Below are 16,822 nucleotides of genomic sequence, written 5' to 3'. Positions count from 1 at the left end.
GCAAAAAAACATGCCTATTAATATCAAACTAAAACAGAATGAGCATCTGTGCTTTTCACACAACATTAAACTGTGTGTGTGATTACATTATATACAGATTAATTGGTCAGAAGAGGAGTAGAAGAGGCCATCCAGACAAGCAAGATATCTGTTTAACATGTTTCAAGTTTGAATGTCACGCCCACAAGTACAGTGCAATGCCTTTCTTGCAATCTGTAAACCCAACAATGCAGTAATCAATAACAATGGGGAGAATATCAAACAAAGTAGAATGAGCATCTGTAATGTCATACCACAACCAATGTGGAGATTGATACGTTTAAGCTCTGAGCATAATGATTATTAACATCTGTCCCACCTTTTACCCCTCCCTCACATAGACTTAGACTAGTGTGTGTGTGGGTATACAGTTGAAGTCGGAAGTTTACATACACTTAGGTTGGAGTCATATAAAAACTAGTTTTTTAACCACTCCACAAATTTCTTGTTAACAAACTATAGTTTTGGCACGTCGGTTAGGACATCTACTTTGTGCATGACACAAGTCATTTTTCCAACAGCTGTTTACAGACAGATTATTTCACTTATAATTGACTTTATTACAATTCCAGTAGGTCAGAAGTTTACATACACTAAGTTGACTGTGCCTTTAAACAGCCTGGAAAATTCCAGAAAATTATGTCATGGCTTTAGAAGCTTCTGATAGGCTAATTGACTTAATTTGAGTCAATTGGAGGTTTCCCCTAGGGTGTATTTCAAGGCCTACTTTCAAACTCAGTGCCTCTTTGCTTGACATCATGAGAAAATCAAAAGAAATCAGCCAAGACCTCTGAAAAAAATTGTAGACCTCCACAAGTCTGGATCATCTTTGGGAGAAATTTCCAAATGCCTGAAGGTACCACCACGTTCATCTGTACAAACAGTAGTACGCAAGTATAAACACCATGGGACCATGCAGCTGTCATACCGCTCAGGAAGGAGACGCGTTCTGTCTCCTAGAGATGAACATATTTTGGTGCGAAAAGTGCAAATCAATCCCAGAACAACTGCAAAGGACCTTGTGAAGATGCTGGAGGAAACGGATATAAAAGTATCTATATCAACAGTAAAACGAGTCCTATATCGACATAACCTGAAAGGCCGCTCTGTAAGGAAGAAGCCACCGCTCTGCAAGGAAGAAGCCACTTCTTCGGCTTGCAAGCCGAAGAACAACATCCCAACTGTGAAGCACAAGGGTGGCAGCATCATGTTGTGGTGATGCTTTGCTGCAAGAGGGACTGGTGCACTTCACAAAATAGATGGCATCATGAGGTAGGAAAATTATGTGGATATATTGAAGCAACATCTCAAGACGTCAGTCAGGAAGTTAAAGCTTGGTCGCAAATGGGTCTTCCAAATGGACAATGGCCCCAAGCATACTTCCAAAGTTGTGGCAAAATGGCTTAAGGACAACAAAGCCAAGGTATTGGAGTGGCCATCACAAAGCCCTGACCTCAATTCCATAGATAATTTGTGGGCAGAACTGAAAAAGCGTGTGCGAGCAAGGAGGCCTACAAACATGACTGTTACACCAGCACTGTCAGGAGGAATGGGTCAAAATTCACCCAACATTGTGGGAGGCTTGTGGAAGGCTACCTGATAAGATTGACCCAAGTTAAACAATTTAAAGGCAATGCTACCAAATACTAATTGAGTGTATGTAAACTTCTGACCCACTGGGATTGTTATGAAATTAATAAAAGCTGAAATAAATAATTCTCTCTACTATTATTCTGATATTTCACATTCTTAAAATAAAGTGGTGATCCTAACTGGACTTATACATGTCAGGAATTGTGAAAACTGAGTTTAAATGTATTTGGCTAAGGTGTATGTAAACTTCCGACTTCAACTGTGTGTGTGTGTGAGAGAGATGGATGGAGATATATATATATATATATATATATCACACACACACGGTACCAGTCAAAAGTTTGGACACTTACTCCATTCAAGGGTTTTTCTTTATTTGTACTATTTTCTACATTGTAGAATAATAGTGAAGGCATTAAAACTTTGAAATAACACATGGAATCAATGCAGTCTCAATTGCTGTATCTTTTTCCACAAAACCCATATCGTCCAAGAAGTTATACTTTTGAATCATCTGACCGTAGCACATTCTTCCAAGAGTCCAGGTGATTTTTTGTTTTTTTTAGCAAACTTGAGTGAACTTTCTGGATGACATGGGTCCCATTATGCCTGGCAAAAACCAAACCTAGCATTCTACAGTAAGAACCTCATACCGATGGTCAAGCATGGTGGTGGTAGTGTGATGGTTTGTGGATGCTTTGCTGCCTCAGGACCTGGACGACTTGCCTTAATAGAAGGAACCATGAATTCGGCTCTGTATCAGAGAATTCTACAGGAGAATGTCAGGCCATCTGTCTGTGAGCCAAAGTTGAAGCGCAGCTGGGTCATTCCGCAAGACAATGATCCAAAACACACAATCAAGTCTACATGGAAATGTCTAAAAAGCAACAAATTTAACGTTTTGGAATGGCCTCGTCAAAGTCCAGACCTAATACCAATTGAGTTGTTGTGGCAGGACTTAAAATGAGCAGTTCATGCTTGAAAACCCCAAAATGAGTTAAAGCAGTTCTGCATGCAAGATTGGGCCAAAATTCCTCCACAGCGATGTGGGAGACTGATCAACAACTACAGGAAGCATTTGGTTGCAGTCATTACAGATAAAGGTGGCACAACTAGTTATTGAGAGTGTAAGGGGGCAAATAATTTTTCGCACAGGGAAATTGGGTGTTGCAGAACTTTGTTAATTAAATTAATGAAATAAGTTTTTTTATTTGTAAACTCAGGTTCCCTTTATCTAATATTAGGGTTTGGTTGAAGATCTGGTTACATTCAGTATAAAAAATATGCAGAATCAGAGAATCTGAAAGGGCAAGTATTTTTTTTTCATGACGCTATATTTGAGTAGCATTTATTGAAAAAGTATGGATTTCAACAAACAAAGGCATGAAACTACTGAAGACAAAATGAGGCACAATCATTTCAGAATAAAAAAAAAAAAAAGTATTGACCTTGGGTGAAATCGCTGTATCCAAAGCTGAATTCCACAAAGCCTGCTCTCTGCTCAATTCCGTTGGTTGAGGTCATCAGAAACTTCCTTCACCATGGAGTTTAGTCAGCTTGAGCTTATTTTGTATGCAGCATGTCGTCATGGCTCTTTCTGGCTGGACGTGGTCACCTAGCGTCTTCGCTCCGTTAGATCTGTACACATTGGTCTTGATGTGTACCAATGTCACCCTTCTTTAAAACTAATAGGCAGAGAGAGAGATGATCTTATCAGAAACCTGACTTCTACACTGTCTGTCTGTCTATCGACCACTGATATACTGTCATGCAGACGTTGCATAAAAACAACCGGGCTTGTCAGTCAGCTGACATGAAAGCCCACTGGTCATCTCTCTCTAGCGTGTAATAAAATTCCCATAGTCTCAACCACATGCACATTCCGGTCATTCAAAGGTCACATAAGTAACAAGTAATGATAGACCTATCAATTAGTTATTGTGATTTGTGTAAATTGCACATTTCAATGTTTTGTATTCAAAAAAGATAGAGGAAGATAAGTGTTTCCAATGACAGAATCAACCAATTTAGTAGGCAATGCCTACTCATAATTGGTTAAAATAACATGATGTAATTGTTAACGCTTATATTCCCCTCGTTTTTCCCACAAAACATAGAAAACGCTCCATTTTCACATAAAGCTCTGTAAAAAATGAAGAGACCACAGCAAAATGATCAGTTTCTCTGGTTTTACTATTTCTAGGTATGTGTTTGGGTAAAATTAACATTTATTTTATTCTATAAACTACTGACAACATTTCTCCCAAATTCCAATAAAAAATATTGTCATTTCGAGCATTTATTTGCAGAAAATGACAACGGGTCAAAATAACTAAAAAGATGCAGTGTTGTCAGACCTCGAACAATGCAAAGAAAATAAGTTGATATTCATTTTCAAGCAACACAATACTAATGTTTTAACTTAGAGTTCAGTAATCAATATTTGGTGGAATAACCCTGATTTTCAATCACAGCTTTCATGTGTCTTGGCATGCTCTCCACCAGTCTTTCACATTGATGTTGGGTGACTTTATGCCACTCCTGGCGCAAAAATTCAATCAGCTCGGCTTTGTTTAATGGCTTGTGACCACCCATCTTCCTCTTGATCACATTCCAGAGGTTTTCAATGGGGTTCAGGTCTGGGGATTTGGCTGGACATGACAGGGTCTTGATCTGGTGGTCCTCCATCCACACCTTGATTGACCTGGCTGTGTGGCATGGATCATTGTCCTGCTGGAAAAACCAATCCTCAGAGTTGGGGAACATTGTCAAAGCAGAAAGAAGCAAGTTTTCTTCCAGGACAACCTTGTACGTGGCTTGATTCATGTGTCCTTCACAACGACCAATCTGCCCGATTCCAGCCTTGCTGAAGCACCCCCAGATCATCACCGATCCTCCTCCAAATTTCACAGTGGGTGCGAGACCTGGAGAGGCCTACAAGCCACAGTGTCTCACACCCACTGGGACATTTGGTGGAGGATCGGTGATGATCTGTAATTAAGAATTTCTGTGTAGTACAGATCAGGAACCCATGGTGCAATTTCGTTACCGGGTCTAAATCCACTTCAACAAAATCATTGGGTTTTTTTCAAACTCAAGGTGCCATGTTATAGCTGACACCCCATTCTTTCTGCAGACATCTTTTTAATCTTAATTCGGAGCAGATATTTAAGAGTTTTTGGGAAACGTGGTCGCATAAAAACCTAAGGGAGATTTTAGCGTAATACCGTTACCAAAGTTTGCATCTGACCCGCAGGACGATCCGGATATGGTTGAAGAGAGACAGTGGCCAGTACTGGCCCAGCATCTATCACACTATGCCAGGTGAGTACTCATCTCATTAGCTACTTATGCATGCATGGAGTTAAGCATCTAGGCCTAGCAACTCCATTGGCCTCATTTTGTGAGCTGTCGTTAGCTATTCTGTCTGTATGGAATCTGTTTTAGCATCTGTTCCAGTTTTAATACACACCAACTTTTCTTAGACTTGTCATTTCTTTCTTTTTGTAGCTTCATGCTCCTGTATGTCCTTTAACCCAGAGACCAGGAGGCTGTCTGTGGGAATGGAGAATGGAACCATCTCTGCAAGTGACAATTTCTGTAGTTTTAACATACACTCATGTATGGGCGTTACATATACAGTGCCTTGCGAAAGTATTCGGCCCCCTTGAACTTTGCGACCTTTTGCCACATTTCAGGCTTCAAACATAAAGATATAAAACTGTATTTTGTGTGAAGAATCAACAACAACAAGAACAAGTGGAACAACATTTATTGGATATTTCAAACTTTTTTAACAAATCAAAAAAAGAAAAATTGGGCGTGCAAAATTATTCAGCCCCCTTAAGTTAATACTTTGTAGCGCCACCTTTTGCTGCGATTACAGCTGTAAGTCGCTTGGGGTATGTCTCTATCAGTTTTGCACATCGAGAGACTGAAATTGTTTCCCATTCCTCCTTGCAAAACAGCTCGAGCTCAGTGAGGTTGGATGGAGAGCATTTGTGAACAGCAGTTTTCAGTTCTTTCCACAGATTCTCGATTGGATTCAGGTCTGGACTTTGACATGGCCATTCTAACACCTGGATATGTTTATTTTTGAACCATTCCATTGTAGATTTTGCTTTATGTTTCGGATCATTGTCTTGTTGGAAGACACATTTCTGTCCCAGTCTCAGGTCTTTTGCAGACTCCATCAGGTTTTCTTCCAGAATGGTCCTGTATTTGGCTCCATCCATCTTCCCATCAATTTTAACCATCTTCCCTGTCCCTGCTGAAGAAAAGCAGGCCCAAACCATGATGCTGCCACCACCATGTTTGACAGTGGGGATGGTGTGTTCAGGGTGATGAGCTGTGTTGCTTTTACGCCAAACATAACGTCTTGCATTGTTGCCAAAAAGTTCAATTTTGGTTTCATCTGACCAGAGCACCTTCTTCCACATGTTTGGTGTGTCTCCCAGGTGGCTTGTGGCAAACTTTAAATGACACTTTTTATGGATATCTTTAAGAAATGGCTTTCTTCTTGCCACTCTTCCATAAAGGCCAGATTTGTGCAATATACGACTGATTGTTGTCCTATGGACAGAGTCTCCCACCTCAGCTGTAGATCTCTGCAGTTCATCCAGAGTGATCATGGGCCTCTTGGCTGCATCTCTGATCAGTCTTCTCCTTGTATGAGCTGAAAGTTTAAAGGGACGGCCAGGTCTTGGTAGATTTGCAGTGGTCTGATACTCCTTCCATTTCAATATTATCACTTGCACAGTGCTCCTTGGGATGTTTAAAGCTTGGGAAATCTTTTTGTATCCAAATCCGGCTTTAAACTTCTTCACAACAGTATCTCGGACCTGCCTGGTGTGTTCCTTGTTCTTCATGATGCTCTCTGCGCTTTTAACGGACCTCTGAGACTATTACAGTGCAGGTGCATTTATACGGAGACTTGATTACACACAGGTGGATTGTTTTTATCATCATTAGTCATTTAGGTCAACATTGGATCATTCAGAGATCCTCACTGAACTTCTGGAGAGAGTTTGCTGCACTGAAAGTAAAGGGGCTGAATAATTTTGCACGCCCAATTTTTCAGTTTTTGATTTGTTAAAAAAGTTTGAAATATCCAATAAATGTCGTTCCACTTCATGATTGTGTCCCACTTGTTGTTGATTCTTCACAAAAAAATACAGTTTTATATCTTTATGTTTGAAGCCTGAAATGTGGCAAAAGGTCGCAAAGTTCAAGGGGGCCGAATACTTTCGCAAGGCACTGTATACTTTTCAACTTAGCATCCAGCCTCAGTCCTGACACACATATGGCTACCAAAGCTCGTACCCCAGTGCCAGGGTCAGATTGGGGATTGGGTTGTCATGGTTTCACATCAGTGGGTCACTGAGTAGCTACTGTGTGTTACTCTTACACCGAGTCTTTGCTTCTCCAGACACCCACCACTAATCTATACTCCCAGAGGGTTTGTATCTCTGAGTAATCTCTTGCATGATTGGCTAAACAGTTAGGTGGATCAATCAACACTGGGATAGTAAATATGCTTTCATCTTCAGGAATGGCTGTTTCACTGGGAAATTTAAGCGAGTTGTAGAATAATTGCCCTCACATTTTTGTATTTGATGATCTCATTGGACGTGTAGGCTATGGTTACTGTAAAACCCTTTGTCATTATGTGTAGATTATGGGATTTATTTGCAGAATAAATTGCCTGTCTAAAAATAACATGAATATAATTTTAAAGCTAAGCACTTCCGTTTTTGCTTAGGGCTCTTCGTAAGGTTATTTTAAGCGTTGGATAATTTTGACCCAAAGTATGTCCCATATCAAATAAATATTGCGCTACGTCTTGGGAAAACCAGTGAGTGACATACTTCCTGTGTTTCAGGAGTTCATACTGTCTGAAGACTACAACAAGATGACCCCGGAAAGGACCTATGAGGGTGAGAAGGGAAGTGTAGACACAGGCTGTGTTCTCTGTGTGACTCAGCTGACTCCGGTCAATGGCAGGAAGGGATTAAACCAGTCAAAATATATATATATATTTTTCTGTTCATGGCACTTTGCTTGGTTTTATCTGCAAGACCTCTAAAAGCAATAAGCTAAGATTGAGGATGCAAAGAACAGACCAGTCCATCTACTGTATACTATGTTTGGTCATATATACCTGTATTTTTGTATCTGTTTTATTATCATGATGTGTTTCATAAGTGTGTGTGTGTTTTTTAGCCCACCAGGGCAAAGTGACAGTGGTGCTCTTTGTGTTGGAGATGGAGTGGGTCCTTAGTACAGGACAGGACAAGAACCTCACCTGGCACTGCTCTGAGAGTGGAACACAGCTGGGGTTATACCGCACCATAGCCTGGGTCTCTGGACTACAGTATCCTTCATCAGTTAGAAACAACCTATTCTACTCTTTCTATGCTATTCACATGATGTTGCTATGCCACACATACAGTTGTGGCCAAAAGGTTTGAGAATGACACATATTAATTTTCACAAAGTCTGCTGCTTCAGTTTGTATGATGGCAATTTGCATATACTCCAGAATGTTATGAAGAGTGATCAGATGAATTGCAATTAATTGCAAAGTCCCTCTTTGCCATGCAAATGAACTGAATCCCCAAAAAACATTTCCACTGCATTTCAGCCCCGCTAAAAAAGGACCAGCTGACATCATGTCAGTGATTCTCTTGTTAACACAGGTGTGAGTGTTGACGAGGACAGGGCTGGAGATCACTCTGTCATGCGGATTGAGTTTGAATAACAGATTGGAAGCTTCAAAAGGAGGGTGGTGCTTGGAATCATTGTTCTTCCTCTGTCAAACATGGTTACCTGCAAGGAAACACGTGCCATCATCATTGCTTTGCACAAAAAGAGCTTCACAGGCAAGGATATTGCTGCCGGTAAGATTGCATCTAAATCAACCATTTATCAGATCATCAAGAACTTCAAGGAGAGCGGTTCAATTGTTGTGAAGAAGGCTTCAGGGCGCCCAAGGAAGTCCAGCAAGTGCCAGGACTGTCTCCTAAAGTTGAATCAGCTGTGGGATTGGGGCACCACCAGTACAGAGCTTGCTCAGGAATGGCAGCAGGCAGGTTTGAGTGCATCTGCACGCACAATGAGGCAAAGACTTTTGGAGGATGGACTGGTGTCAAGAAGGGCAGCAAAGAAGCCACTTCTCTCCAGGAAAAACATCAGGGACAGACTGATATTCTGCAAAAGGTACATGGGTTAGACTGCTGAGGACTGGGGTAAAGTCATTTTCTCTGATCAATCCTTTTCCGATTGTTTGGGGCATCTGGGAAAAAAGCTTGTCCGGAGAAGACAAGGTGAGCGCTACCATCAGTCCTGTGTCATGCCAACAGTAAAGCATTCTGAGACCATTCATGTGTGGGGTTGCTTCTCAGCCAAGGGAGTGGTCTCACTCATAATTTTGCCTAAGAACACAGCCATGAATAAAGAATGGTACCAACACATCCTCCAAGAGCAACTTCTCCCAACCATCCAGGAACAGTTTGGTGACAAACAATGCCTTTTTCAGCATGATGGAGCACCTTGCCATAAGGCAAAAGTGATAACTAAGTGGCTCAGGGAACAAAACATCGGTATTTTGGGTCCATGGCCAGGATACTCCCCAGACCTTAATCCCATTGAGAACTTGTGGTCAATCCTCAAGAGGCGGTTGGACAAACAAAAACCCACAAATTCTGACAAACTCCAAGCATTGATTATGTAAGAATGGGCTGCCATCATGGCCCAGAAGTTAATTGACAGCATGTCAGGGCGGATTGCAGAGGACTTGAAAAAGAAGGGTCAACACTGCAAATATTGTCAATAAAAGCCTTTGACACGTATAAAATGCTTGTAATTATACTTCAGTATTCCATAGTAACATCTGACAAAAATATCTAAAGACACTGAAGCAGCAAACTTTGTGGAAATTAATATTTGTGTCATTCTCAACTTTTGGCCACGACTGTACAATGCCTTCAGAAAGTATTCACACCCTTTTACTTTTTCCACATTTTGTTGTTACGGCCTGAATTTAAAATAGATTAAAAATATTTTAAAAATCCCTGCCTACACAATACCCTATAATGTTCAAGTGGAATGTTTAAAAAAAATAATGTTTAGGAATTAATTAAAAATGGAAAGATGAAATGTCTAGAGTCAATAAGTATTCAACCCCTTTGTTATGGCAGGCCTAAATATGTACAGAAGTAAAAATGTGCTTCATAATAATATCTCACAAGTTGCATGGACTCACTCCTGTGTGCAATAATAGTTTTTAGCATGACTTTTGAATTACGATCTCATCTGTACCCCACACATACAATTATCTGTAAGGTCCCTCAGTTGAGCAGTATATTTCAAACACCGATTCAACCACAAAGACCAGGGAGGTTTTCCAATACCTCGCAAAGAAGGGCGTCTATTGGTAGATGGGTGAAAAAACAGACATTGAATATCCCTTTGAGCATGGTGAAGTTATTAACTACACTTTGGATGGTGTATTAATCCACTCAATCACTACAAAGATACAGGCATCCTTCCTAACGCAGTTGCCAGAGAGGAAGGAAACTGCTCAGGGAGTTCACCATGAGGCCAATGGTGACTTTAAAACAGTTTTTAATGGCTGTGATAGGAAGAAAACTGAGTCTGGAGCAACATTGTAGTTACTCTACTATATTAACCTAATTAACAGAATGAAAAGAAATAAGCCTGTACAGAATAAACATTTTCCAAAACATGCATCTTGTTTGCAACAAGTCACTAATGTAATATTGCAAAAAATGTGGCAAAGCACCATTTTTTGTCCTGAGTACAAAGTGTTATGTTTGGGGCAAATACAACACATGACTGAGTACCACTCTCTATATTGTCAAGCATAGTGGTGGCTGCATCATGTTATGGGTATGTTTGTAATTGTTAAAGACTGGGGAGAAGAAATGGCGCTAAGCACAGGCAAAATCCTAGAGGAAAACCTGGTTTAGTCTGCTTTCCACCAGACACTGGAAGATTCATTCACCTTTCATCAGGACAATAACCTAAAACACAAGGCCAAATCTACACGATTTGCTTACCAAGAAGACAGTGAATGTTCCTGAGTGGCCGAGTCACCCTTTGCCCTGATGACAGCATTACACACACTTGGCATTCTCTCCACCAGATTCATGAGGTAATCACCTGGAATGCATTTCAATTTACAGGTGTGCCTTTGTTGAAAGTACGTTGTGGAATTTTTTTATTTCCATAATGTGTTTGAGCCAATCAGTTGTGTTGTGACAAGGTAGGGGTGGTATACAGAAGATAGCCCTATTTGGTAAAATACTGTGGCCATATTATGGCAAGAACAGCTCAAATAAGCTAAGAGAAATTACAGTCCGTCATTACTTTAAGACATGAAGGTCAGTCAATGTTTTCTCCCCAATTCCGTGGTATCCAATCTTGTCTCATTGCTACAACTCCCATACGGGCTCGAGAGAGACGAAGGTTGAAAGTCATGCGTCCTCCGATACACAACCCAACCAAGCTGCACTGCTTCTTAACACAGCGCGCATCCTACCCGGAAGCCAGTCGCACCAATGTGTCGGAGGAAACACCGTGCACCTGGCAACCTTGGTTAGCGCGCACTGCGCCAGGCCCGCCACAGGAGTCGCTGGTGCGCGATGAGACAAGGATATCCCTACCGGCCAACCCCTCCCTAACCCGGACGACGCTAGGCCAATTGTGCGTCCCCCCACGGACCTCCCGGTCGCGGCCGGTTACGACAGAGCCTCTGGTGGCACAGCTGGCGCTGCAGTGCCCTTAACCACTGTATGTCAAGAACTTTTAACGTTTCTTCAAGTGCAGTCGCAAAAACCATCAAGCGCTATGATGAAACTGGCTCTCATGAGGACCGCCACAGGAAAGGAAGACCCAGAGTTACCTCTGCTGCAGAGGATAAGTTCATTAGAGTTACCAGCCTCAGATTGCAGACCAAATAAATGCTTCACAGAGTTCAAGTAACAGACACATCTCAAAATCAACTGTTCAGAGGAGACTGTGAATCAGGCCTTCATGGGCGAATTGGTGAAAATAAACCACTACTAAAGGACCCCTAATAAGAAGCGGAGACTTCCTTGGGCCAAGAAACACGAGCAATGGACATTAAACTGGTGGAAATCTTTCCTTTTGTCCGATGAGTCCAAATTGGAGATTTTTTGTTCCAACCACCATGTCTTTGTGAGACGCAGAGTAGGTGAACGGATGATCTCTGCATGTGTGTTTCCCACCGTGAAGCATGGAGGAGGAGGTGTGATAGTGTGGGGTGCTTTGCTGGTGACACCGTCAGTGGTTTATTTAGAATTCAAAGCACACTTAACCAGCATGGCTACCACAGCATTCTGCAGTGATACACCATCCCATCTGGTTTGTGCTTAGTGGGACTAGCATTTGTTTTTCAACAGGATAATGACCCAACACACCTCCAGGCTGTGTAAGGGATATTTGACCAAGAAGGAGAGTGCTGCATCAGATGACCTGGCCTCCACAATCACCCGACCTCAACCCAATTGAAATGGTTTGGGATGAGTTGGACCGCAGAGTGAAGGAAAAGCAGCCATCAAGTGCTCAGCATATGTGGGAACTCCTTCAAGACTGTTGGAAAAGCATTCTAGGTGAAGCTGGTTGAGAGAATGCCAAGAGTGTGCAAAGCTGTCATCAAGGCAAAGGGTGGCAACTTTGAAGAATCTCAAATATAAAATATATTTTGATTTGTTTAACACTTCTGTGGGGTACTACATGACTCCATATGTTATTTCATATTTTTGATGTCCGCTATTATTCTACAAGGTAAAAAAGAGTTAAAAAAAACTATTGAATGAGTAGGTGTCCAAACTTTTGACTGTTACTGCACATCTGCTTTAAAATCTATGGCAAAACTTCAATGGTTGTCTAGCAATGATCAACAACCACGCTGCCAAAGATTATTCTAACATGTATTGACTCGGGTGTGAATACTTATGTGAATGAGATATTTCTGTATTTAATTTTCAGTACCTTTTCAAAAATGTCAAAACATGTTTTCACCTGTTTATAAAAACCCTTATTTTACCCAGTACGTTGACAACCTGGGGAATAGTTACAGGGGACAGGAGGGGGCTGAATGAGCCGATTGGAACTGATGGGGTATTGTGTGTAGATGGATGAGGAAAAAATAAATCCATTTAATCCATTTTGAATTCAGGCTATAACACAACAATGTGGAATAAGTCATGGGGTATGAATACTTTCTGAAGGCACTTTATCTTAACGGATACTTAAGTGAAATGTAAAGCCACAAAACATATTTCAAGTGGTAATGGCTTTTGACGGTCTCCTTCACCTCAAACAAGTGTATGTTTTTATAACAACGAAGCGCTGTGGGGTACACCAGAGAAGGAGCCAGATTAGCGTCCAAGTAGTTGTTCTTATTGGGAGATGCTAACAACAGCCTTCAGTCATGCGGTCACCAAGGCAGCGGTCCAGAGAGTTTTCTGTAATGGCGAGATGAAAGGTTTGAGTCCACTCCACTGTGGAGGGCACTCAATACCAACCAGCTCTGTGAGGTCATAAGACTGACTGCTTCTTCAAAGCCAGGGATAAACACTTCCCATGTTAACTATAGCAAAGCAAAACGGCGTTGGATTTCAGCTGACATCATTCATATGGCAGCCATTTTTTTTGCTTTGTTTGCCTTGCAAACCTAAAGGAGGCACTGTCCAAAATTGTTGACATTTTAAGAAATCAACTTGGAATGTGTATTTTCTTTAGTATGTCATCCAGCTAATTCTCCATAACAGCCACAGTTCTGAGTTGGCCTAGGGTCAGATTAGTACAGCAACCTTTTTCAGAAGAAGGAGAAATTACATTATGCTAAGTGAGAAGATTTGTCTTTTTTTCTCTCTGGCTGTTATTGTTCTGGCCTCTTGTATCCAGGTCACAGGGAGAACTGTGTTCCTGGCTGCGCCCTCAGAAGGTCACTGAAAGGACTCTCTTGAGCTCAGAGACTAAGTATATATGATTTTGTAGCTAATGAACAGTTGATTGTTGTGGTAAGTTTACTGAAATGGGATATTTAGTTTTTGTTGGATATGCAGTCAACCTTTCTCTGACTAGAATGAACCGCATACAGATCAGATCCAGTAGGTTTCAACAAGGTAACACTTTGAGAATAGAGTAAATGTGTGTGAAGTTGCTCAGATGCAAATTGTTCAGTTAAAGCAGCAATTCGTAGTTAAACGATAACAAAGTATTTTCCCGCCCATGTTTAGGTAAAAGATTAGAAATGTAACTACTCTCAAATTCATAGACCGTGCTATAGATGCAAGGACTGGCCATTAATGACATCACAATTATAGTTTTAACTATGTTCTTTAAAAAACTATTTACGTTTACTTTCTTTACTAACATTGGAGTCAAACAAGCTCATTATTTTCAGTTCTGATGTGGTACGACAGTTGAACTAAGGGTAATCTATGGGTACATATCATTCATTTATAAAGCCAAAAATGAATGTAGCAACTGCAGATTGCCTCTTTAATCAGTCATTGCCACTGTCATGTTTTTCCTGGAGACCGTCCTTGACACAACCTCTCCCAGGTTTGATGTGGAGACAAGGCACGTCTTTGTGGGTGACCACTCTGGTCAGGTGACCATCCTGAAGCTGGAGCAGGACAGCTGTAGTCTGGTCACCACCTTCAAAGGACACACAGGTACTACTACTACTACTACATCCCACATTGGAACACAACACTCGTCCTCTACTATCCCATCCTCCACCAGCCTTAAAACTCCAGCTGGGGGGGTTCGCCCTGTTTGGACTACTCCAATGGTTCATTACGCAGTGGAAACCAAATAAAGTGACCCTAAATATTTGAAAGAAAACACAAATACTATTTTAAACCCAGGTCTGGAAAAATCATGTAGATTTTACAAGTAGGTCTGTTACCCACTGACTGTCCCTCCCGACCACTTGATCCCCTGCCAGTAGTGACAGAGCTAATGAGCTGTGTGAGATATACACCCCGGAGGACAACCCTCACAGCTATTTACAAACCCTGTGTTCTGATCTGGGGTCAGCTGTTGTAGCATAGTCACATCTCCTACTTCCTATATTGACAAAAAAGCGTGTGACTGACAACTGCTGACAGCACCACTATTCCAGGCCTGTCTCTTATCAGTAGAGTTGCACATTAGGGTTGAATATTTTCCCTGTATTTTACAAATGTTCCATCCTGAGAATAAATCACTTTTCTCCTGGGTCACCAAGTATTTCCCAACAAAACCGGATGTGTCATTCAAAGCATTATGAAGCATATAAATGTGTCTGGGTTTTATTAGGGCTTTGATCAGCATAAAAATTCAAACCTGATGCTACCTGAGTCTGATGATCCATATATTAAATATATTTATGAGCCCTACATTAACATGCTGTATTATATGGATTGAAATTACACACATTGTTCAAACCATGATAAAGTAGAAGAGAACACGCTGCCTACAAATTTACAAGTATAGGCAAGTGAATTTGATTTTCATTTTGAAATACACTGCTCAAAAAAATAAAGGGAACACTTAAACAACACAATGTAACTCCAATTCAATCACACTTCTGTGAAATCAAACTGTCCACTTAGGAAGCAACACTGATTGACAATACATTTCACATGCTGTTGTGCAAATGGAATAGACAACAGGTGGAAATTATAGGCAATTAGCAAGACACCCCCAATAAAGGAGTGGTTCTGCAGGTGGTGACCACAGACCACTTCTCAGTTCCTATGCTTCCTGGCTGATGTTTTGGTCACTTTTGAATGCTGGCGGTGCTTTCACTCTAGTGGTAGCATGAAACGGAGTCTACAACCCGCACAAGTGGCTCAGGTAGTGCAGCTCATCCAGGATGGCACATCAATGCGAGCTGTGGCAAGAAGGTTTGCTGTGTCTGTCAGCGTAGTGTCCAGAGCATGGAGGCGCTACCAGGAGACAGGCCAGTACATCAGGAGACGTGGAGAAGGCCGTAGGAGGGCAACAACCCAGCAGCAGGACCGCTACCTCCACCTTTGTGCAAGGAGGAGCACTGCCAGAGCCCTGCAAAATGACCTCCAGCAGGCCACAAATGTGCATGTGTCTGCTCAAACGGTCAGAAACAGACTCCATGAGGGTGGTATGAGGGCCCGGTGTCCACAGGTGGGGGTTGTGCTTACAGCCCAACACTGTGCAGGACGTTTGGCATTTGCCAGAGAACACCAAGATTGGAAAATTCGCCACTGGCGCCCTGTGCTCTTCACAGATGAAAGCAGGTTCACACTGAGCACATGTGACGGGTGGCGCAGTGGTTAAGGGCGCTGTACTGCAGCGCCAGCTGTACCATCAGAGTCCTGGGTTCGCGCCCAGGCTCTGTCGTAACCGGCCGCGACCGGGAGGTCCGTGGGGCGACGCACAATTGGCCTAGCGTCGCCCGGGTTAGGGAGGGCTTGGTCGGTAGGGGTGTCCTTGTCTCATCGCGCACCAGCGACTCCTGTGGCGGGCTGGGCGCAGTGTACGCTAGCCAAGGTGGCCAGGTGCACGGTGTTTCCTCCGGCGCATTGGTGCGGCTGGCTTCCGGGTTGGATGTGCGCTGTGTTAAAGAAGCAGCGGCTTGGTTGGGTTGTGTATCGGAGGACGCATGACTTTCAACCTTCGTCTCTCCCGAGCCCGTACGGGAGTTGTAGCGATGAGACAAGATAGTAGCTACTACAACAATTGGATACTACGAAATTGGGGAGAAAAAGGGGTAAAATTAAAAAAAAAATTAAAAAATGATGAAAATTACAGGGGAGTGGGAGAACTTGCACAATTGGTGGCTGACTAAATACTTTTTTGCCCACTGTATATCCCAGCCTGCCCATGTGTATATATATATATATATGTATCCCCCTATATATGTGTGTGTGTGTATATATATATATATATATATATATATATGTGTGTATATATGTATGTATGTATATATATATATATGTGTGTATATATATATATGTGTATGTATATATATATATGTGTGTGTGTGTGTGTGTGTATATATATATATATATATATATATATATATATATATATATATATATATATATATATATATATATATATATATATATATACATACAATATATATTAGTATGTATATATATATATA

General features: G+C 41.6%; 1 protein-coding gene across 1 annotated transcript in view; it reads left to right on the top strand.

The window, feature by feature from the left end:
* Positions 1-16,822, top strand: part of LOC110520350 (WD repeat and FYVE domain-containing protein 2) — a 40,103-nt gene that overhangs the window by 2,610 nt on the left and 20,671 nt on the right. The window contains exons 2-6 of the mRNA XM_021597611.3: positions 4,889-4,956; positions 5,143-5,216; positions 7,514-7,568; positions 7,855-8,005; positions 14,251-14,363. Of these exons, the coding sequence (XP_021453286.3) occupies positions 4,889-4,956; positions 5,143-5,216; positions 7,514-7,568; positions 7,855-8,005; positions 14,251-14,363 (461 nt within the window). The remainder of the gene's footprint in view (positions 1-4,888; positions 4,957-5,142; positions 5,217-7,513; positions 7,569-7,854; positions 8,006-14,250; positions 14,364-16,822) is intronic.

Source organism: Oncorhynchus mykiss, chromosome 3 (assembly GCF_057628025.1).
Source record: "Oncorhynchus mykiss isolate SJ-2025 chromosome 3, ASM5762802v1, whole genome shotgun sequence".
Classification (NCBI taxonomy): domain Eukaryota; kingdom Metazoa; phylum Chordata; class Actinopteri; order Salmoniformes; family Salmonidae; genus Oncorhynchus; species Oncorhynchus mykiss.
This window is presented reverse-complemented; position numbering and strand designations above follow the sequence as displayed.